General features: G+C 37.9%; 1 protein-coding gene across 2 annotated transcripts in view; it reads left to right on the top strand.

Moving 5' to 3' along the window:
* Positions 1-24,719, top strand: part of SCML2 (Scm polycomb group protein like 2) — an 86,809-nt gene that overhangs the window by 1,850 nt on the left and 60,240 nt on the right. For both annotated transcript variants that reach the window (XM_075538995.1, XM_075538994.1), the window contains exons 2-4: positions 8,987-9,032; positions 12,616-12,678; positions 22,278-22,348. In XM_075538995.1, coding sequence (XP_075395110.1) covers positions 9,002-9,032; positions 12,616-12,678; positions 22,278-22,348 — 165 coding nt within the window. In that variant the 5' untranslated portion in view covers positions 8,987-9,001. The remainder of the gene's footprint in view (positions 1-8,986; positions 9,033-12,615; positions 12,679-22,277; positions 22,349-24,719) is intronic.

Below are 24,719 nucleotides of genomic sequence, written 5' to 3'. Positions count from 1 at the left end.
TCGAGCCTGCCCTCTCAGAGTCTCTGAGTCAGAATCGACTCTAGCAGTGATTTTGAGTGATTTGTGGAAGGAACCCTGGTGCCTAACTGAAGGGGTTCCCACCCACCACCAGGTGCTTAGAGGGATAAAGCCCTGCTGCTTACAGCTTAAGAATTCTATGAGGCCAGTCTACTTTACCATGCCAGGTCAGTAACGGTTAGGGTTGAAGTTGACTCCAGGGCACGAAACAGGCCAAATGTCTATTGCAGTCTTATATCTTTGAGTGCCTAGGGCCTATACTTAGCCTGAAGAGCTGAACTATAATTCAGCCTTAAAAAAAAAGTTATTGCAGTACAGGTAGCTCAATTAGAACTATTGATCTCTTTTTTAAGGTAAATTTTGTTTGTCATACATCAAAAAGTATAGTTACACTTGAATATTGGCCTCTATTTTGAAGCATAGAAGATGAACTTTTATGATTTATCTGTGAGCTTAGGATCTCTAGAAAGTGAACGGGATAGTCCATAGGGGAAACTGAGGCAGAGAAAGTATCAGGATCTTATAATCAACTTACTGGAGATAGTTTTCCAAAATAATAGTAAATACCACTGCATTTGAAATACCCCCAGAGCTCATCTTATTTCTGTTTGGGGATGCACATATTCTAAAAATGCAACATTTATGAAGTGTGGTTATCTGTGACAAGAAATTACATGTAGTGTTCACAGATGAAAATTAAATTTTTCCCAATAATGATATTTGGGAATGTTATTACATAATGTCAAGTTTGCCTTCCTTTCCATTCCTTTTGTTAATTACTCATTAAATAGATCTTTTGAAGGACAAGTGTTCTTTTAGGCTGTGGTTTTGCTTATTTAATGGGAGGATTTTGAAGATGAGCTTTAGAAGAGGAGTCTAATTGGGGTTTTTCAGAAAGGAGTACATTTATGAATATTCACCTGATGCTTTATATTTGTTTTATCCCCCATCGCTTTATCCTTAACCTTCAAAATAGGGCATCAAAGGGCATGACTAAAAAAGCAAACACCATTTAAAATGGATTTAATATTTTGGAATTGCAAAACCTTACAAGTTTCTTAAGAGTATATATGTTCCCCCACAGAGAGCCTGGTTTATTTTGGAAGTGGTATTTTAGAAAGATGAATGTTATTGAACTACTTTATTTGTGAGGTTGGTTTGAAGCTGATGTCACAACTACAAAGAACATTGGAGTCAATTTTAAAGAGGTATTAAGTATTCTCATGAGGCAGCTTGTCAGCCCTTTTGATTTATTATTAAATCTACAGGTCTCAATTAAGTGCCTCTACTGTTTACACTACAGGATTAATTTCAGTTTAAAATACATTTATTCGATTACTATGTGCTGGACACAGTTACAGTTTCTGGATGTGTAAGGTTTCCTGCTCTGTAGTTTATTCATGAGAATGTCAAGGTAATAATTAAGATTGGTAAGAATGTAGGACAATAAAGGATAAACTCAAGGAGTCACTATTTTTCGTTTTCTAAAGAAAATGTTGGGTGTTACTTTAAATTACTTCTGACTTGTCTGATGTTAACCTTGTATGTTATTCACTCTTATTTTATAAGACTATAGGTCTTAAAGTGAGTGTGTTTTCTAGGACAAATGACCTATCCTGGAGGGAAGAGATGGGTTATGGGTATGAATTGAAATCAGTCTGTACTCTGGAGAGTGGGTATTTCTTTTTTTTTTTAAACGTTTTATTAGGGGCTCATACAACTCTTATCACAGTCCATACATACACATACATCAATTGTATAAAGCACATCTGTACATTCTTTGGAGAGTGGCTATTTCTTAATGCTAAGCTACTTCACTACCTGACCATGTATTTTTTGACACTATGCCTAGATATTGATGACTGATTTTTTTTGAGCTCTTCTCTGCCTGCGCTCCTCCCCCATTCCCGTGTTTCAGAAATACTTCTGAGCTCAAAAATACAACAAAAAAGTTATGATTGTCGGCTTTTAAGCCAGATGTGACTCTCAGTTTTTTTGGGGTTTGTTCCTTTATAGTTGCCTGCCTGTTCTTCCCAGATGCTTCCTATCACCCCTCTTCCTACCCCTGCTCCCTTTGCTGTTGGTGCCTGTCCGTATCAGTGAAATGGTCAGGGTAATCCTGTGCCTTCCTCACTGCGAAATAATTGATGATGGTAAAGTGCCCTGAAAAGTTTGAGTAAATGCCAAGTCTTTGGAATGGAAATGGCATATCCCCTTGTTCAATTTAAGGAAGATTTAAAATACAATTTCAATTTGAGTTCTTGGTGGAGGTGAAAAGAGAACTTCACTTAAGTATTTATCTTCAGATTAATAATATTTACTGTTAGGGATCTATACTATTTGGGTTATTTGTCACTTCTAGTTATCCTCCCAACCTACCCTTTCTGCCCCTTTCCCCTCCTTCATGCCAGCTCTGTTCTCATGCCTGTTGTGAACAGAAATCTCTAATAATTCTTCTCCCCTGGGAGTCTCATTGTCTCCTCAGTCATTCCTGGTTTTTTATTATTTAAAAGATAATGAACAAAATGAGTCTCTCTACCACCAAAGCTAGCACTTGGAGGCTAGGGTGAAAAGATTAGTCTGATATTGACCAGAAATGGTTGTTGGGGGGTGGTGGTAATCTATTAGTGTGAGCAAATCAAGCACCATGAAGAATTTTGGAACCATGACTGAAAATTACTACGTCTGAATAGCTTACATAGGGAAGGGACTGTTGGTTCCAGTAACCAAAAACTTTGAAAATGGAAAATGTTGGTGATTTTCTTTTAAAAAATTTTCCTTTCTCTGTATGGGAATCTTGTGAGCAGCTCAGTGGAAGTATGGGGATCTTAAAATTTATGATCATCCTGTCTTGGGGACATAAATGAAAGAAACAACTGCCATTTATATTAGGTTAAAATTGGCTGATATATTTTACTGTTAAGTTCTCCAGCCTCTAACTAGCTTGATCTTTGGTGAGTAAGCATAGATAAGCCCATACCACAATCATAGCATATCATTTTTTAAAAGCTAGCAGAGGTGGTAGTTATTAAAGAACAGTTTAGAAGCTGTAAAGCCATCTTTAGTTAGAAAATGTACATTTAAAATGTTCATGATTAAGACATTTTGGGTATTTTGTCTTTGATGTTGTCTAATATAAGAAAGAGGAGCCTTGTTGGCACAGAAGTTAAGCAGTCAGCTGCTAATACGAAGGTTGGCATTTTGAACTCACCAGATGCTCTATGGAAGAAAGATATGGCAAGTTGTTTCCATAACGATTACAGCCTTGCAAACCTTATGGAGTAGTTCTATCCTGTCCTGTAAGGTTTCTGAGTTGGAATCAACCTGACAGCAATGATTGGTTTGGTTTTGGGAATATAAGTAAATCGTGGTCGTTTTACAAATAATCATATTGGTGGTTTTTATGCCTAAGCTTTTTGGCTACCTTCATTTTGGCACATGATGGAAAGGTTTTGGAAGAAGAAATAGGGCTGTCTTGTGCGAAAAGTGAAAGCTCTCAGACAGTGTATATGATGGTGCTGTTCAACCTTTTATCCTGCTTATTTGAGCTAGGCTAAGTGCATTTATTTAACCAAGAAGTCAAACACTAAAATAAGCCTGTTGAATTTTTGCACAAGTATAGAGTTGGGAAACATTAGAAGATAGAGAGCATTTGACTACTTACTACTTGTGACCTGTGTTTATGACTGTGGTTCTGCCCCTTCCTAAGTTTATAGGAGCAAATTGTTGTAAGAGCGGAAAGAGTGCCCACCTCCGTAGTAACGTGCCATTGTAAACTTCAGAAAGAACAGATATATTGCAATTCTAGGATATGCCTTGAGGTTGCTTTCTTTTCTCAGGGAAAACTTGGTGGGGCTCAATGTTGCTTCTTGCTTTTAGATTACGTTTGGTTTTTCTCAAAAGGATTAACCAGTGTGAGATGTCTGACATAAACAGCTTCACCAAATTGGTATGTAACTTGTTGCTTTAGCATTATTTAATGAACATTGACAAAATACTTGCTCTTTGTTAATATTTTGTCACTTTCCTGACTTTTCATCAGTTTTAACTGCCTGAAGTTTTTGATTATATATTTAGGATAGATTGGCCACATGAATCAAGTGTGTTCTTATAATTCTCTTGCCTTTCCAAACACTGCTGAGAACCTGCTTCACTGGGATTTTTGTGTTTCTTTCTTTGCTTTTGAAAGACTTTTAAAAGCATTATTTGGAGTATTTTCCATTGTATTTTAAAGTTACTTGAAAAGTAATGTCAACATTATCAGATTTACTAGCTTGGTATAGTTTCAGAAATTCATTTAAATGAAGCATTGTCTGATGTAGCATTAAAATAATTAAAATAAAGTACTCAATAATTACATTTGTCTATTGCTTGGTTTGAGATTACTTTGGAAACTGGTGTGAGGGGTGGTAGAAAGTTAAATAGGTAATATATTGACATCTGCCTCATGCTTGAAGGTGGCATTGTCAAGGAAGTTTAGTTTTCTGGTTATTTCAGATTGTGGTGTATTGCATTTTTTCCTGTAGTTTGTTGTCTAGTAGGGCTTGTTGTTGTCATTATTGCCATTATTTCTTGTTGGCCTGGTGTTAGCCATAAATCTAGACTGCTGGGATAATAAGAACAGGCTGTAACCTGACCCATTGCTTTTGTCAAAATGTCACACCGTGAGCTGTCTGTAGTAAATTGACATGCCCTGCCATTAACTCTAGTCCTACACAAATGTTAGTGGGCAGCAGGTCTTTTGGCAGTTAGCCTGTGGCCCTTTTAAAACTTTAGGAATTTACAACTATAAACTGGAATTTTAGTAACCCTTGCCTTGTCTTTCATTTCTGTTTTCTGACAGAGCATCCTTCTTAACTAAATACATAGCCTTCACACAACTCATTTTAAGATAGATTACACGTGATTAATTATTTTACCCTGTAGATTATAGTTTTTGGATAATTTAAATGAGAAATTCTTAAATAGTTAAGTATTCTTGAGTTTCTTTTACCACAGAACAGATTTAGTTTCTAATTTGATTAATAGACTTTACTATAGCATATTTAAAATTGTCCCTGGGGGAACCTTAATTTCTTCCAGAAGATGCTAAAACCAAACTAGTTGCTGCTGTCTTGTTGCTCTCAGCTATGTATGTCAGAGTACAGAGTGTGCTCAATAGGATTTTTATGGCTAATTTGTTGGAAGTAAAAAACTTTCTTCTGAGGTGTGCCTATGACTGAACTTGACCTTACCAATGTCTTAATAGCAGCCTAGTTTAGTACTTGACCATTTGTGTTACCCAGGGGCTCCCAGTGGAGTCAAAGTTACATAATTTGAATTTATAAATGAGATTCTGGTATAACTCATAGTACAAATCTTCTCATTGAGGTTAAAAAAATGCTGTGATAGGAGGGAGCCCATGTACACTGAGTCCTGTCATGTCATGTTGAAACTTTAAATAATCTAGAAAGAGATCAAACATTGAGTTTTAAAAATAAAGTTCTGTCAGCTGTTGGGAAGGATAGGTAGGGGCTATCTCAACTCAGAATTTTCTCCGTGGCTCACTGACCTAGTTGTTAAGATGCTGTCAAGTGAATTTTGACTGATAATGACTTCATTTGAGAGAAGTGTCCCATAGAGTTTTCTAGACTTGTGATTTTGAACAAGAACGAAGCTACTAGGTGGGTTTGAACCACCAACCTTTGGTTAGTAGCTAAGTGCCATCATCATTCACTAGTGGGTCTCCTTCTTTAACTTAGATTAGTGAGTAAATTGGATCCCTGGTGGCATAGTGGTTGGACTACTACCTGCCTTTCAAAACCACCAGTCCCTCTGAAGGAAAAAGGCTTTCTATGCCCATAAAATGTTACAGTCTTGGAAACAAACCCAAAGGGGGGGCAGTTTTACTGTATAAGGTTGCTTTAATTACAGCGTTCTAAGTCTATATAGTTTATATACAAGGAACCTGTAGCTCAGTAGATTTTATTTACTCCAACAAATGTGTTGTGGGCTCTACTATGTGGTGTAAGTACTGGGCTAGTTATTCTGTTGGACACATGACTCGGCAAAAGGAGATTCAGTAAACATCATTCTCTCCTATGGGACTTCTGCCTGGGAACTGTGGTGGCAAATCTTGATGTGGGAAATAATGTTTGTTGCAGTTTAACATTTGTATTTCATTGATTTTTAAGTTATTTCAGGTTGTGCATAATTCCATCAATTTTACATTTGATCCATGACCTAAAGGTGAAAAGGGCATGAAAGATTCGGTGTCAGACTTGCCTAGTTCCTGTCCTTGTCAAAATAATTATGATAGCCTCTTCAGGTAGTGGTGATTGCTGTTAAGTTGGCCCCTACTCATGAGGAACCCCATATATAACAGAACAAAGTGTTGCCTGGTCAAGCATTGTTATGCTTGAGTTCATTTTTGTGGTCACGATAAAGTTTGCATGCCTTCCAACCCAGGGGGCTCAACTTCTTGCGCAATATCAATGTTGTGTGGGGACATACAGAATTTTCTTATTTTCTTATTTATTTATAAGACATTTTATTAGGGGCTCATACAACTCTTATCACAATCCATACATATACATACATCAATTTTATAAAGTACCTCCGCACATTCCCTGCCCCAATCATTCTCAAAGCATTTGCTCTCCACTTAAGCCCTTTGCATCAGGTCCTCTTTTTTTCCCCCTCCCTCCCCGTTCCCCCCTCCCTCATGTGGACATACAGAATTTTCATTGGCTAATTTTTGGAAGTAGATTGCCATGCTTTCCTTCCTAGTCCATTTTCGACTCTTGAGTCGTTTTCTCCAATAAACTCTGGGCGTGAATTAAGAGACCTGGTGGTTCAATGGCAAAGTACTTGGCTGCTAACCAGAAGGTCAGAGGTTAATGTCCACCAGCAGTTCAGAGTGAAAAAAGACCTAGTTATCTTAGTGAGCTGTTCTCATAAAGATCAGCCTAGGAAAACCTACTTGTCTGATAGGGTTACTGTTATTTAGAAATGGAATTAACAGCATACTAGCAGAGATACGGAATAGCTTGTTTAGTTGAGTCTGAAAGGAGAGGTTTGGGAGGTAGTGTTTGGTGAGTCATCTCTGTATACATGGCTCCTGAAGCCTTGGGTCTTGATTTTAGAGAGGAAGAGGAGGAACCTGAACAGCTCCAGTGTTGCATAAATAGATAGAGAAGGTAGGAGCCTTGTTGTAACCCCCACTGATTTTGTGTTCTAGGCCTGAAATTTCTGTCTTCCTTCTCTGCCCATTGAGATTCTATTCATCTTTAAACGACCAGTTCAAGTGTCACTTCTTTTGGAGAGCTTTCTTTTCTATTCCTGTGTTGATTGCTCCTTCTACCTTTCCATAATAATTTGTTAATATGTCTCTCCCATTAGATTTTCAGTTCTTTGATAGAAGACTGTGTCTCTTCTATCCATGCAGCATGAAGCATCTAACAAGAATTCTGTAAATACTTAAGTAATTGCTTATCTCAATGATGGCATTGGAGAAAAGAACAAGAAAGGTTTCAGGAATAAGATTGTATTTATGATAGACCAGAAAGGATGGTTATGATTTTAAGAAATAAAAGGAGAAAGAATATCCCATGCAGACAGAACATGATGAGTCATTAACATGAAGTCTTTCGGGCTAGGACACAGGAAAATTGAGGGTGGTAGATGTCAAGTGACTGAAACTATGTGAGACCTTAATTCCCCTACAGATTTTGTGCTTCATTAAGTGGTCAGTGGTAATAAGTGGGATTATTGAAACAGGAGGGTGGTCTGGTCAGAAAATTGCTCACCATGTCTGATAGTATGTAGAAGGTAGATTGGGGGGTAGAGGAATTGGGTGGCTGTGATCCTAGACTAGGCAGGAGCTAAGGATGGTGAGTAGAGAGTGAGAGGGAAATGAGGTACTGCGTGTTGGGCACTAATAAAATATATGAGTAAGGAAAGAGGAGCAAACATGCCTGGGGGTTTCAGGCCCAGTAGGCAAAAAGGAAGGGTGTTGATAAGAGAAATAATGATGTTAGAAGGAATGCGTTTTGGAGCCCTGAAGGCTTTCTAGGTAGCTTTATTAGCATACTCCTGTTGCTGCTGAGCCATTCTAAGCTCAGGACAGCTTCCTAAGCTTCCTTTAAATAACAAATGATTTTCAATTATATGAAAGGGGCTTCAAAGAGTTTGAAGAAAATTGGAATTAAAGGATAATGGACTTTTCCCATGAACGTTTTTATGATACCTTGTGTACACCGTGTTCTACAGGCACACAGAATAAAGAATAATAATAAAAGTTAATGTTCCTATGCTTTTTAAAGTGCTTTATGTACATATTTTATAGCATTTCTATCTTGTTTACATGATTATGTCCGACTGGATTAAGGCTGTCTATTGTTTTCCTTTAATGCAGAGTATCTGACATGTTAAGGACTTTCGGTTTTTCTCTCTGGATTTGCCTGTTCAGGACAGTTCATATAATCAAAATGAGATAATACATGATTTTGTGCCTGGCTTCTTTCTTATAACATAATAATTCCAAGGTTCATTTATGTTGTTAACACCATTCAATATTGCATTCCTTTTTTATGATCAAGGTAATATATTCCATCATATTGAGTATATGTTTTGTTTGTTCATTCGTTAGTTGATAGACTGTTGGGTTGTTTCCTCTTTTGGGCTATTCTGAATAATGCTGCTCTAAACCCTTGTATCCGCTTTTTTGTGTGGATAGGTTTTTGGGGTTTTTTTCTGGGTACAAATTTAGGCATGGAATTTTTGAGTTTAACTTTTTGAGTAGCTACCAAATGTTTTTCCTAAATAAGTATTTGATTCGTAATTTTTAATCAAAGGAAAGAAACAAATTGAACTGACCCTCTAATTGATTCCTAATAATAATGCTCTGCAGAAGTTAGTGTTCTGTTTCATTTATTATTTTTTGTATTGTATTGTGCTATAAGAAGGCATTAATGCATTTTTCTTATAGGGAACACCACCAGAAATGGAGTCCATGGTGCAAACAGAGCCTGCAGGTAAGATTTATTTGTCTAAAGGTGAGAGTATTTTTAGTTATTTAATTGGAATGGTATATATACTGAGCTTTTAAAATAAGAACATTTAAGGAAATATAGCTTTAGTAAGTATTTAGCCCCTCAAAACTCCCCATTTCTATCAACTTTTAAAAGTGTAACTTTATAGGACTAGATATCCTCAGCTTTCTTCCTTGGAATGGTTAGTGTGTTGAAACCTTAGACCTTCATTTTAGCAATCCAATGTTGATCCATTTTAAAAATGAACAAGCAAATACACTGCTACTGAATCCAGTGGGATTTTAGAATGGAAATCATTATTAAAGGTAATCTTGTCTTTCCTTTGTTACTTTTAACAAATAAAACAGAGGGGTTAAGTGAACAGGTCATACAGCAATCTGTTACAATGCCAAGATTAGAATCTGAATCTTCCAACTCTAAAATGAGGTATAAAAATGATTCAGTCTTGGTTTTAGTGAGAAGTCTGCTCTCACTGTCCCATAAATATTTCAGATTCACTTGCAATCTCTGCTTTGTGCTGTATTTTCCTTCCCATAACTTACTCTTCACATCTAAGTCATGTTCGTTACTCAAAACCCAGTTGAAATACTGACTTTGTTTCTGGCTAAGGCTATCCTCTGCTGCTCTCTAAATTCTGTCAAGTGTATTAGATTAATGGAGCTTCTCTAGATTCTAAGCTTTTCTTGAGTCAAAGCCATACTTTGAGTTTCACAATTTTTCCTCTTAGATAATATTACTGTAGAACTCTGTAGTAAATATAAATATGCACTTATTTTACCCATCACATTATTAGTATAAAAACTCCAAATACGAGGGGTATCCCCCCCTAAAATATTTATTTTTTAGAACTGTATTTTTTAACAAAACAACCATATCATTTTCATGTACTCCATCACACTTAGTACATTTGCCAACTCTTCTATTCCATTCTTTTTTTGTGGTATTTTCCTTTTTTTTAGCATTTATTTATTTATTTATTTTAACAATTTATTAGGGACTCATACAACTCTTATCACAATCCATACATATACATACATCAATTGTATAAAGCACATCCACACATTCCCTGCCCCAATCATTCTCAAAGCATTTGCTCTCCACTTAAGCCCTTTGCATCAGGTCCTCTTTTTATTTTTTCTATTCCATTCTTGGAAACATTTTTCAAACTCATTGTGGATGGAGGACAGCGCCTCCATATTTTTCTTCACCTCTTCTGTGTCCTCAAATCACTGTCCTTTCATGTCCGTCTTCATTTGCAGAAACAAAAAGTTGCATGGTGCCAGGTTAAGTGAGTTAGGTGTGTGCAAGAGAGGCATGCTTTTTGCACTGAGATGGCTGCGTGAGCCTGTGCACTGTTGTGGTGGCAAAACCAGTCCCCCGTTTGCCACAAATCAGACCAGTTGTCACACATTGTTATACAGTCTTTTCAGAATCTTTAAATAGAAAGCTTGATTAACAGTCTGATCTGGTGGAATGAACTCCAAATGCACTACAAGTCGACATTTTTGTCCGTTCAGGAAGTTGATAGATGTCCAGAATGAGGTTTATTGTCAATGGACATTTCACCTTTTTTGAAATAAGAAAACCGTTTCTACACTTGAGTTTTTCCCAGAGTGCTGTCCTTATAAGCTGTGTTCAACATTACAACAGTTTCTGTGGCATTTTTCCCAGACTAGGAAATAAAATTTCACAGCCCCATGCTGTTGTCTTAAATTGACCATCACAAACAAACAAAAAATGAGTTTTGGATGAAACTGCTTGTACAAAAAAATTCACTGTGACTAGAGAGAACCTTCCTAGGTGATGTCACTGGGCGCCCTAATAAATGAGCAATTATTGCCTAGTGGGGAAAAATGCGTACTATGAAAGCTCTGCTCTTCTCAGTGCAATTCTGGTTTGGGGGGTGGTTACCCCCTTGTATGCTCCCTCCCCGAAGTGTTTGATATCTCTCAGAGTCTCAGAGTAAAAAATCCATTACCTTGAGTGGTACATCTGGCGCCATACAGGTCCTTTTTAAAAGCTGAAGCAGAATCAGATTAAAATCTTCGGGATCAAAATACACAGTTTGAAGAAATATAATGGCCAGATATATACAACACCACAAAGAGGCAGTCACCAAAATCCAGACTAGAAAACTCTAAAGGACCAGCCAGCTGGTATCTACCAAAAAAAAAAAAAAACTGCAAGGAAAAGAAGAAAAGATAGGAGGGGAAAGAGTTTGTGGATAAAAAAAGAGACAGGACATTTCTTCTAGTTTCTAATACTTTCCAATTTTCAATTGAGGTTTGTGTTTTATTTTGTTGGGTTTTTAAAAATGTGCTTCTGCATATGAAATCTAGGATAGGTACATTTACAGACAGTGACTGGATTAATAGTTTCCTAAGGTATGACGGAGGAGGTTGGAGGAAATAGGGAGCCAACAACGAGTGGAAGAATGAAGAAATGTCTTAAAATTGATTACACCATTATTTTTAGAATGATTGAACTATTTAATTCTATAATACACAAATTACATGTCAGTAAAATCTTTAAAAAGTATGGGCTTTATTTGAACCTGATACAAAGAAGTTTGATGTGATTACAATTTTGTTGGGGAAATATGAACGTTGGTTATTTTGTGGTATTAAACTATTAAGTTACTTTTAGTTTTTATTACAGTGATAGTAATTTTTAAAGCCATTTTGGAGATGATATTGTGGTTTGGTGGTGTCAAGGCGATTCCTATTCTTTGCAACCTCATGTAACAGAGTAGAGCTGTTCCATAGAATTTTCTAGGCTTTAAACTTTATGGGAGTAGGTGGCCAGGTCTTTATCCTGCAGAACCATATGTTGTAGTCTAGCGTCTCTGTTATGTTATGCAGCCTCAAAAGCATATGCTTTATTGCCTAGAGCATGGTAATCTTAATATTGTAAGGATCAGTTGGCTTCATTTGTAGATTTATTCATCCAACATATGCTTGAGGGTGTTTTGCATGCCAGTTCCTATTCTAGGCACTGAGGATACTGCAGGGGACAAAACACATATAGTAAAATAAGTAAGTCCATGCCCTTTTAGAATTTAACATTTAGCCAGTGGGGGAGCCACACTAAAATTAATGAAGAAATTATAAAGTTAATGAAAAAATAAGTCAGTTACTGTTGAATGAGTTCAAAATCATGGCAACCCCATGTGTGCCCCAAGTAGAACTGGACTTCCTAGGGTTTCAATGATAGACTTTTTTGGAGCTAGTTATTCCTTCCCACACACCTTTGAATAGATTTGAACCAGCTAAGCACGGACCCATTTGTTCTACCCACTACTGCAAAATGCATAGTATATTAGAAAGTGATCAAGTTCTGTGCAGAACACAAGGGCATCAATTATGAAATTAAAACTGGTTCATATTAGAAAATAAAGTTACCACATATACTAGAGTATAAGCCGACCCCAAATTTTATTTTGAAAATTTGGGGCTGCCTTATACTTGTGTATATATGGTAGCTTCTACGTTGAAAAAGTGCTCTTTCAAATGATTGCTGTGATTATCCATCATGCTAATTATTATTATTATTATTTTCGCTTCAGTGATTATTAAGGAAGAGATCCCAGATTCGGATTCTCCCCCAGGTTCACCTCAGGTGCAAAGTGGTAGGTATTTTGGATGTGTGGGGGGGTGGTTTTGTTGATTTTACCTTTGGTCCTTATTGTAATTTGAGTTTTACATTTAAGTTTTGAAGAGATAAGATAATAGTCATGTTTGAAAAGCTACAAAAGATAAACATTAGGGAAAGAATTCTCTTCTTAGGCCAGCCACTCATTACTCTTGAGCAATCAAAGTTACAAGCTTTATTAGTGGTATTCTATGTGATAAATACCTTTCATGCTTCCCCCCACTGTATTTAGTATTTCAATTCAGTGGTAATTACTTTTGTGCAACCATCACCCATAATCACTGTCAAATTTTCTATTACAAAAAGGTTTTAAAGTCTTTAATGCAACACATTTTTACTTGTCACTCATTATTAATATGAATTATTTTATTGCTGCTTTTGGCTCAGTACATAACAATAAATTCTTGTAAATAAAAAGTCTAAACAGGAAAGATCAAAGAATTTTATTTGGAAATTTTTACTTTGTCTTTGCTTAGAAGTAAATTGGTTTAAGATAATTGCATGTTTCTGTGAAAATTTTGCAAAATTACAGCTATCTATGAATAATTACCTAGTTAAAATAATTATTAAAATGTTTATAAATAAAGCCTCTCTTCTAACACAATCAATCTTAAAATCTTTTCTTGATGGTCAGAAGACAGTGGTTAAGAATTTAGACATGAGCGGGTGGTGTTACAGACCTGTTCTAGACCCTGGCCTTACTCTTAACTGGTAATGTGACCTTAGAAAATTACTCATTGTGTCTTGGCCTTTTCTCCTTTGTACCACAAAGATAGTGAGAAAATTTCCTTAAGTTATATGCACATCAAAGATTGAGATTGAGATTTCCAGTCAAACGTGTCTCCTTGCCATTCTGTTGTACCTGTTCTGCCAACCTCAATCCTGGAGTAGTTCACACCATGACTTTCTCTTCCTACATAATGATTGTCTGTAGAAAAAAATGCTTATTGTTAGGTGCTATTGACTCAGTTCTGGCTCAAAATGACCTAACGCTACAGAATAAAACTGCCTCACAGGGTTTTCTAGATTTTTCTCCATTGGTGCTGCTGGATGAGTTTGAAGCATTACAGCACCAGGGTTCCTTCCTGTAGAGCAGTGATTCTCAACCTTCCTAATGCTGTGACCCTTAAATACAGTTCCTCATGTGGTGGTGACCACCCCCCCCCCCAAACCATAACATTATTTTTGTTGCTACTTCATAACTCTCATTTTGCCACTGTTAGGAATCGGGCGACCCCTGTGAAAGTGTCGTTCGACTCCCAGGTTGAGAATTGCTGCTATGGAGGTAATCCCATGGACTTTGTACCTGGGCCTTCTATGCTTCCATTTGCTTCCTTTCTTTGGCCACAGTTGTTCTCTCCATAGAATCCCTTAGGTGATAATGTACCTCCTCATCCCTACACATTCCTCTCCATCTTTTTTTGTGTGTGTGAAAGCTATATTGAAATAAAGTTCACATAACCATACAATTCATTCACTTAGATTATACATTTCTATGTTTTGGGGTATAAGCAGAGCTGTGCAACCATTCCTACAACCAATTTTCAAATATTTTCATTACTCCAAAAAGTACCTGTATACCCATTAACAGTCACTTGCCATTCTCCCTTGCCACAGCCTGAGATAACTACTGGTGATCTTGCACACTCTATATGAACATTTACTCTAAATGGAATATTAAAGTCTGCAGTGTTTTACAACTGGATTTATCTGTTTAGGGTTTCTTTTTCCCATCCTGTCTATCTCTGATGAGGAGGGGAGGGCAGAAACGTCCTTTATCCTGGGTCCCAACCTTTCCTTCCCTCTTAAGAACCTTGCATTATACTTTCTTTGGATTCTTTAATATCTACTGACTCTTTTCCCACGGCTATTGAACTTGTTAAAAATAATCACACCTTAAAAATTCACCTCTCTGAAAAATCATTAAAGAAATAAAAAGTAGCCACCATGAAGCCCTTTTCCCTGCTTCATTTCACAGCCAAGCTTTTTGCTTTCATGGACATGCTTTTCCTCTTTAATTCCTCATGTCCTGTAATGTGACCTCTATCTCTCCACCCTTTGTTTATTTGCTAAAGTTTCCCAAATCTTGGTCTTGCCTACACTTCTTAGTTACAGGCCCTTAATTAAGTTGAATAGGAATACCTCCAAGTCATTGTCCTATTAAAAATAGATTTTGACAAGTAGCTTTTTAACTATTAGTGATCTTAGAGGACATAGTAGAACTGCCCCCATAGGGTTTCCAAGCTTGTAAATCTTTATGGAAGCAAACTGCTACATCTTTCTTCCATGGAGTGGCTGTTAAGACTTGAGCCACTGACCTTTAGTTAGCAGCTAAAGCCCTGAATTGCTAGTGCTCCTTCATTTCCCTATATCCACTACCATCAAGTTCATTAAGACTCATAGTGGTGACCTATAGAGTTTCTGTGGCTGTAAATCTTTATGGGAGTAGCTAGTCTGAACTCTTTCCTATGAAGCAGCTGGTGGGTTTGCACTGTAGACATTATGATTAGCTCTCTAAATTTTACCCAACAGCACCACCAGGGCTTTCATTATCCTATAAGTAGTTCAAAATTATCTTGTAGTGAATTCACTTATATCGGGTCTCACATACTCCTCTTCTTTGACACTACTTCTATTTTCACTGCCACTGACTCGGTTCGGGCTCTTAGCATGTCTCTCCTAAATTGTTGTCCTGGGCCCTACTGTAGGCCTACTTCCGTTCTGGCCCTTCACCATAAAGATTCCAGAATAATTTTTATAAATCTCAAATTTCATCCATTAAAATCATTCCATGTTTCTCTGTGGCTTTTGTGGTATACTACAATCTTCCATATTTAGTGCAGAGTGTTTAATACTGTGGCCACTGAATGTCTCTCAGGTTTTGTCTCCAGCACAGCTTGCAGATTTTGGGGTTGTCAGGTTTTTCCATGCCTGTGGTCTCTTTGACTCTTGTGATTAACCTTGCTGGATATTAGTCTTCTCTCCTTCCAACCTTTCCAGTTTCTCACTATTGTTTCTTAGTGCTAATGACCATGGCATCTCTCATAACTGCTTTTGATATTGGGGATGAAATTGGGTTGTGGCAAATTGTAAGCATGAGATTGAATTATTTCTGGGTGATGGGGTCTATTGTAGTCAATTGGCTTTATATCTAGGTTCTGAGACAAGACGGAAAAGATTAAGATCCATTGAGTATTTGCTTTTTGTGAAGTAATGAGATCCATGATTCCATTCCTTTGTCTTTTGATAAGGCTTTCAATGTATAGGTAAAGATGTGTTGTTAAACTCCCCATAGCAGTTGACTTTATCAGCTTTTCTCCTCCCTTTCCCATCTACGCTACAAAACTACAAACAACACAAAAGAAAACTATACATAAGAAATGGGATAATAATTTCAAACAATGTTTGGTAGCTGAGGGCTTTGAAAGGTTAGACTTGGATGCAATAATATATGATGATTATTTTTAAATTAAGGATTTTGCTCAGCTTTAATTTGAGGTAGCCCGAAGACTAAAATTTTATGGCTTCAAGTGAACAAAGACTATTTATAATATTCATAGGTATATTGATTATAGCATTGTGACAATCCCGAACATCATGTTTGCCAGTTGATCTTTTCCAATACAGAAACATCCTTTTGGCTCATGTATATAAAACAGCTAAAATAGTTAGAAAAGGTTTTTTTTTATTTCAAAAACATTGATTGCAAACTAAACGTGATCTCAGACTAAACGACTAAACGCACTGCTGCATAAGTTTCCTATGTAGTCTCAAGTTGCAGCTGGATCCCAGATAGGTAGTAAAAAATAAGTCTGCCTTGAGCTTTATGCTCTTTTAACAACTAAATTAAACTTTAGATTTTAAGAAGACGTCAGGATATTTTTGGTTTAAGGTTTAAAGATTGTCTTGGGGCAATAGCTTCCCATGCCTGGTAAGCAGCATTTTGGGACCATACAATACTTGTGCTTTTATGCTTGATTTCTTGCACTCAGTATAATGTCCTCCAGATTTATCACATTATGTCATGTGGATTCCTCCTTGTTTCTTATAGTTGCATAGTATTCCATTGTATGAATATATAGTTTGTCTATCTATTCATGCACTGATAGGCACTTAGGTTGTTTCTATCTTTTTGCAATTGTGAATAACGCTGCAGTGAACGCTGGTGTACATATATTCTTATTACTGTAAAGCCTTCAAATGATTAACTAGTTAACAATTCGATTGAAAATGAGCACATTATAGAGCACTGGTGTAAGGATTTACTAGCTCACTTTGTAGCCCATTCAGACATTATAGGGATTTAAAAAAATCATTGTTAAATGCTGTTAAGTCAGTTCCAACTCATAACATCCCACACTACACAGCCCAGTGCCGCTTTCACAATCCTTGCTGTGTTTGAGCCCACTGCTATAGCCACTTTTTCAATCTATTTCATTGAGAATATTCTTCTTTTAACTGTGTATCTCCTTTATGATAGGGATACCAAAAAACTAAACTCTGTGTCATCAAGTTAATTATGACATATAATGACCCATAGGACTGAGAAGAACTGTCCTGTAATTTTCCAAGATTTAGCTTTTTATGGTAGTAGAAAGCCTTGTTTTTCTTCCATGGAGCAGCTGGTGATTTTGATCTGCTGGCCTTGGGGTTAGCAGGCTAACTAATGCATAACCACTATACCACCAGGGCTCCTACACAGGGATGGCTATTTAAAAATCAAATAAAACTATAGTAGGAGATGGACTAATCATTTTCTAATGTTATTGGAAATTTTTACATATATAGCAGGTTTTAGTTATTTTGTAGTAAAAATATGAGATGGTTTTAGTTTCCTAGCGCTTTTCATCCTGAGGTGTTGTATTAACAACAACCTGGTTAAAATTTTTCCCCTGTCCTTTTTTTTGTCTAGTTCTTTTTTTCAATGTCATCCTAGATCATGTGACAGAGCTTCTATTAGAACCTGAGTCTACTTATTTTCAGGTTAGTACAAAGTTGCTGAGAGACATTCTGGTTAGTTTAATTTTGGACCCAAAGAATTCAATTTTCATCTTGACAGTAATATTCAGGAGCTTCAAAAATTCATAGAAAATTCTATTGTCTTTTGGGAACATCTTTCAAAAAGTATTTTTTGTGTGTTTTTCAGAAAGGTGGTTTTGGCATTTTTGAAAACAGTCTATTTGGGGCTCATACAGCTCTTATCACAATCCATATATTCATCCATTGTGTCAAGCACGTTTGTACATCTGTTGCCATCATCATTTTCAGAACATTTTATTTCTACTTGAGCCCTTGGTATCAGCTCCTAATTTTCCCCCTCCTTACCCAGTCCTTCCTCCCTCCCAAACACTTGATAATTTATAAATTGTTATTATTTTCTCATTTCTTACATTGACCGATCTCTCCCTTTACCCACTTTTCAGTTGTCCATCCCCCAGGGAGGGGGTTATATGTGGATCATTATGATCAGTTCCCCTTAACTCCCCCCACCTTTCCCTTCCTCTCCTGGTATCGCTAATCTCATTATTGGTCCAGAGGGCTTTATCTGTCCAGGATTCCCTGTGTTTCCAGCTCTTACCTGTACCATACATTTATTAAGTATCAGGGTAACAGATGGACATTGGGCCTCTAGTCAAGTGCTCCTTCAACGCAAGAACACTTTGTCCTAATAACCTAGCATTATGTTGATGCTCACCTTGCCGACACAATAGCTGAAGACAAGATGGGTACATAGTAAATGTGGTGAAGAAAGCCGATGGTGCCAGCTATCAAAAGATATAGTGTCTGGGGTTTTAAAGGCAAACCAGCGGCCATCTAGCTTAGAAACAACAAAGTCCACATGGAAGAAGCACACCAGCCTGTGTGATCATGAGGTGTCCATGGGATCAGGCATCTAAAACTCAGAAGAAAAAACCATATCAATGTGAATGAGGGAGAGTGTAGAGACGAGACCCAAAGTCCATCTGTAGACAATTGGACATCCCCGTGCAGAAGGGTCACAAGGAAGAGATGAGCCAGTCTGGGTGCAGTATAGCACCGATGAAACATACAACTTTCCTCTAGTAGTTCTTTAATGCTTTTTCCCCCTCATTATGATTCAAATACTACCTTACAACTCTGGTTAGACCAGAGCATATTTCACAAATTTTTGAGGCCCTATTACTGGTAGCCCTCATCTTAAGATGGATTTTATTCTTATGGCCGTTGTCAGTTCTGACATAAGCTGACAGTCAAGGATTGTCTGTATTCTCATCATTTTATAGATAGAGGAACTGAAGTTGAAAAAGTGGAATGACTTGCTTAGAGTCATAGGGTGCTTGAAACAGTTCATGGAAAAATGGAATTAAGGGACAGTTGATTTTCCCCCATGACTTTTTAAAAGCCTTCTCATACAGCTAGTTGGAGGCAGAGTCAGATTGGAAATGGACAGGTGTATCCTTAACACTTTGTTGCATGCTTCAACACTGTGATACTACTGGCTTCACATTATTTAGAGATGGAATCAAACCTAGTACTTTTTTTAATGGTACAATTTCAGATTTATTAAGCTTGAAAGAAAATCAAGGTGCAAAACATTGTGCATGAGCAGTAACAATTTGATGACAACTAACATGATTAATCCCATATAATATATATATGCGTGTACACACACAAATGTGTACAAATACATATAACATTGGCTGTGCTGGAGCTGGTACATACTGAGTTAGGCGAACCAGGTATGCACAATTTTTCTCAGGTTTGTGGTTGGTGAGTTCACCATGGCATCTTCTCAGTCAGCCATGATGATAGTATTTATATCCCAGAAATGTGCAAGCAGTCAGGTTTTTTGTATTTTCTGGAAAGCTGTCTTTAAAACACTTATCACCACTCTATGATCTGTATATATGATATTTCTTGGTTGTTAAATTTTTGTAATTTTAGAAATAGGTAATCTGTTTTCCAAGAGATATCTAAAATAATTGAATTAGCTAAAGGCGCCTTTCGGTTTAAAAAAGTTAAAAAAAATTATACTCGATAATGCTCAAATATGGAATAACTGTTAAAGTAACTATTTTTGTTAGGGTCAGAAACAATTTGAAAGAGAACATGAAAGAGGCACTTAATTTTTACTAAATACTGCCAACACTTTCTAATTTTATGGATTCTAATTATAGATGAGCTTGGGTGATTTGAACTGTTCCAAATTATGGCAGCTCCACCAAAATCCTCTTTTGGGGAAAAAAGACAATCAGGTAGCTCATGTTAAGCATCCTTGAACTTTTAAAGTGGCAAGGTTGTCAGCAAAACCTGTGCCTGCAAAAGTGGAGGCGAAGCATACACAAAAAAGAAAAAGACAGGAAAGGATAAATTTAAAGATAAAAAAAGTTGAAGCAAAAGGATAAGCGGGGAGCAAACGGAAAACTAAACACAGAAACGAAAGCAGATATACCTTCTGAAAATGAAGAAATGAAAATTAAGAGTCTGATCACCTCTTGAGTTCCTCCTTTCACCACCCCTGTGGCCAAGCTGACTTTCTTCTTGGGCATCTTGCCTGTGGGGAGGGTTCTTGCGTGATACCTGTGGACTTTGGGACCCAGAGAGTTTTCTGGAAGCTGGTTGCTTGGCAGTTGCCACTCAGTTCTCTGCCTGCTGTGCTAGAACCTGAGCCCAGAGGTGTTGGTCTGGCAATCTTTCTGATCTTTTTTTCTAGCATTTTAGCATAATGACTGAGGGAGAGAAAAGTAAGAAGTTGTAGAACATGAAAATTAATCCATATCAGTGATGGCACCAATGACTGGTTTACTGCTTTGTTCTGTTACCATCTTCTTGACATGCTGGTTAGAGATCTAATGTTAGATTGAAATTTTAATTTGGCTCTCATTCTCTTTTCTTTCCTTAAAGCATTGAAAGGATAAACTTCTGTTATGACACACACCTAACCCCTTTCAGCTCCCCAGGATAAACCAAGAAGCATTTTCATGGTAATAGGATAAAATTATAAAAACACATTTCTTTTCTCTTTTTTAATAGCGGACTTTTATTTAGTTGTTGTTGTTTCTGTTTTATCATCTTTTCAAAAGTTTTTCCTTTTCCTTTTTTAAAATACTTTCATGGGGGCACTTACATCTCTTATCACAATTCGCACATTCATCCAGTGTGTCAAGCACATTTGCACATGTCACCATCATCATTTTCAAAACATTCTCTTCCCACTTGAGCCCCTGATATCAGATCCTCATTTCTTCCCCCGCCCTCCCCCACCAGCCCCCCTCACGAACCCTCGACATAGCATTCACTTCAATAGTTCGATCATTCCATCGTATCAAGGAGAAATATTAAATCATCATATCAATTATAGAACTGAAAACACATTTCTTAAGTAAATTCTTATCAGAGATAAATGGGTAGAGTTTGTTATTACTCTGTAGAACTTTCTTTAGTTGTTTCTAGAGTCCACATGTTTAGACCTACATTGAGAAGAGCTGGTTTAGCCTGCGTGATCATGAGGTGCCGAAGGGATCAGTTATCAGGCATCAAAGAACAAAAAATCATATAATTGTGTGCTCACCTCCATGATACGATCGCTGAAGACAAATGAGTGCATAAGCAAATTTGGCGAAGAAAGCTGATGGTGCTCGGCTCTTGAGAGATAAAGTGTCTGGGGTCTTAAAGGCTTGAAGGTAAACAAGCGGCCATCTAGCTCAGAAGCAACAAAGCCCCCATGAAAGAAGCACACCAGCCTGTGTGATCACGAGGTGTCAAAGCAATCAGTTATCAGGCATCATCACCCAAAGCCCATTTGTAGGCCACTGGACATCCCCTTATAGAAGGGTCTCGAGGAGACGAGCCTGTCAGGATGCGATGTAGCAACGATGAAACATACAACTTGCCTCCAGTTCCTAAATGCTTCCTTCACCACCACCCCCACTATCATGATCCCAATTCTACCTTACAAATCTGGCTAGACCAGGGGATGTACACTGGTACAGATAGGAACTGGGAACACGGAATCTAGGGCAGATGATCCCTTCAGGACCAGTGGTGTGAGTGGCGACACTGGGAGGATGGGTTGGAAAGGGGGAACCGATCCCAAGGATCTACATATAACCTCCTCCCGGGGGGGCAGACAACAGAAACGTGGGTGAAGGGAGAACGTCGGACAGTGTAAGATATGACAAAATAATAATTATTTATATATTATCAAGGATTTATGAGGGGGGGGGAAGCGTGGATGGAGGAAAAAAAATGAGTAGCTGATGCCACGGGCTTAGGTGGAGAGCTAATGTTTTGAGAATGATGAGGGCAATAAATGTACAAATGTGCTTTACCCAATTGGTGTATGTATGGATTGTGATGAGTTGCATGAGCCTCTAATAAAGTGATTTTAAAAAAGGAGAAGGGCTGGTGTGTAATTTTATATCAGAGTAATATTACAAGGAAGTTGTAAGACTTTATTTCTATGCTACTAACAATGGGATGTTTGAAATTCCTTTTGAGGAAGTATTTATTGAGATATGGAAATGAAATGCACATTATTCCTGAAAGTAAGTATATGTATGTTAAAAAGCAATTTTTCTACCCACCCCCTTCCAGATGACTTCCGATGGGATGAATACTTGAAAATGACTAGATCTGTAAGTGCTCCTCCAGAGTTTTTCAGACAGGTATGTCAAATTTTGTATGTATTATAAATATATTAATGTAAACTTGTTGAAAGGTGTCCATGTGGTTGTTCGATTTTAGTGGTATGAGTGGGATTGTAGTAGGGCCAATTAAACACCAGATGGTCTCTTTTTGCATTCGGTCATTAAGAATTTACTCTGTTAGGTATACAAGAAAGAATATGACGCCTTTATGACTGCCCATCTGGTAGGAAAGATAGTGTGATACCTTTTTTATTAGTAGTGTGATAATGTTATACTGGGGAGGATCACAGGTGGATGGGATAAGGGAAAGGATATTCAAAGCAGAGAGACCACCTGAAACAAATACACATGGGTAGGAAAGAGCCTGAGTATTGTGGGATGGTATGGGGTGACAGACTACAGCACAGAGTGGGGAGAAGTGATAGTGTGGGAACAAGGCTAAAGGTGTGCTGTAAACTACAGAGAAATTTGATAATTAAGCAATGGTGTGCTGCTGATTGACTTGATTCAAATGGAGTGGCTTAATTAGATTCTCTAGGCTTTCTACTTCCATACAGAATTACAGTCTCAGATACCCAGAGGAGGGGCAATTCTACCCTGTTCTTTTTTTTTTTTTTAACAATTTATTGGGGCTGATACAATTCTTTACACAGTTCATACATATACATACATCAATTGTATAAAGCACATCTGTACAGTCTTTGCCCTAATCATTTTTTTTCTCTTTTCTTCTTTTACATTTTATTAGGGACTCCAACAACTCTTACCACAATCCATACATATACGTACATCAATTGTATAAAGCACATCCATACATTCCCTGCCCCAATCATTCTCAAGGCATTTGCTCTCCACTTAAGCCCCTTGCATCAGGTCCTCTTTTTTTCCCCTTCCTCCCCATTCCCCCCTCCCTCATATGCCCTTGGTAATTCATACCTCGTTATTTTGTCATATATTGCCCTATTCGGGGTCTCCCTTCCCCCCTTCTCTGCTGTCCCTCTCCCAGGGAAGAGGTCACATGTGGATCCTTGTAATCAGTTCCCCCTTTCCAACCCACTCACCCTCCACTCTCCCAGCATCGTCCCTCACACCCTTGGTCCTGAAGGTATCATCCACCCTGGATTCCCTGTACCTCCAACCCTCATATGTACCAGTGTACAGCCTCTGTCCTATCCAGCCCTGCAAGGTAGAATTCGGATCATGGTAGTTGGGGGGAGGAAGCATCCAGGATCTGGGGGAAAGCTGTGTTCTTCATCAATACTACCTCATACCCTAGTTAACCCTTCTCCTCTCCTAAGCCCCTCTATGAGGGGATCTCCATTGGCCGACACTTGGGCCTTGGGTCTCCACTCTGCACTTCCCCCTTCATTTAATATAATATATATATACACATACATATATACATATACACATATATACACATACATACACACACATATCTTTTTTTTTTATTTTTGCATGATGCCTTATATCTGGTCCCTTGGGCACCTCGTGATCGCACTGGCCGGTGTGCTTCTTCCATGTGGGCTTATTTGTTTCTGAGCGGGATGGCCGCTTGTTCACCTTCAAGCCTTTAAGACCCCAGACACTATCTCTTTTGATAGCCGGGCACCATCAGCTTTCTTCACCACATTTGCTTGTGCACCCATTTGTCTTCAGCGATCCTATCATGGAGGTGTGCAGTCAATGATATGATTTTTTGTTCTTTGATGCCTGGTAACTGATCCCTTTGGGACCACTCTACCCTGTTCTATAGAGTCACTGTGAGTCAGTCAGACTTGATGGCAGTGAGTTAGTGAATTACTTTAGAAAGCCACTCAGGATGCACTATAGAGGCTGTATATGGGTTGTCTGGATGTGGGGAGATGAGTGGTTAACACTACTTGTTAAAGCCAAGGAAGGAGCCCTGGTGGCGTAGTGGGTTATGCATTGTGCTGAAAACTGCAAGGTCAGCAGTAAAGGGGGAACCGATTGCAAGGATCTACATGTGACCTCCTCCCTGGGGGATGGACAACAGAAAAGTGGGTGAAGGGAGACGTCGGACAGGGCAAGATCGGACAAATAATAATTTATAAATTATCAAGGGCTCATGAGGGAGGCGGAAAATGACCTGATGCCAGGGGCTTAAGTGGAGAGCAAATGTTTTGAGAATGATGAGGGCAATGAATGCACAAATGTGCTTGACACAATTGATGTATGTTTGGATTGTGATAAGAGTTGTATGAGCCCCTAATAAAATGATTAAAAAAAGGAAACTAAACCAGTGTGCTTGACCAGAGAAAGATGAGGCTTTCTACTCCTGAAAAGAGTCACAGTCTCCAAAACCCACGGGAGCAATTCTCGATCCTGTAGAATCACTAGGAGTTGGAATTAATGAATGGCAATGAGA

Source organism: Tenrec ecaudatus, chromosome X (genome assembly GCF_050624435.1).
Source record: "Tenrec ecaudatus isolate mTenEca1 chromosome X, mTenEca1.hap1, whole genome shotgun sequence".
NCBI lineage: Eukaryota > Metazoa > Chordata > Mammalia > Afrosoricida > Tenrecidae > Tenrec > Tenrec ecaudatus.
The sequence above is the reverse complement of the archived record's forward strand: the minus strand, read 5'-3'. Positions and strand labels throughout refer to the sequence as shown.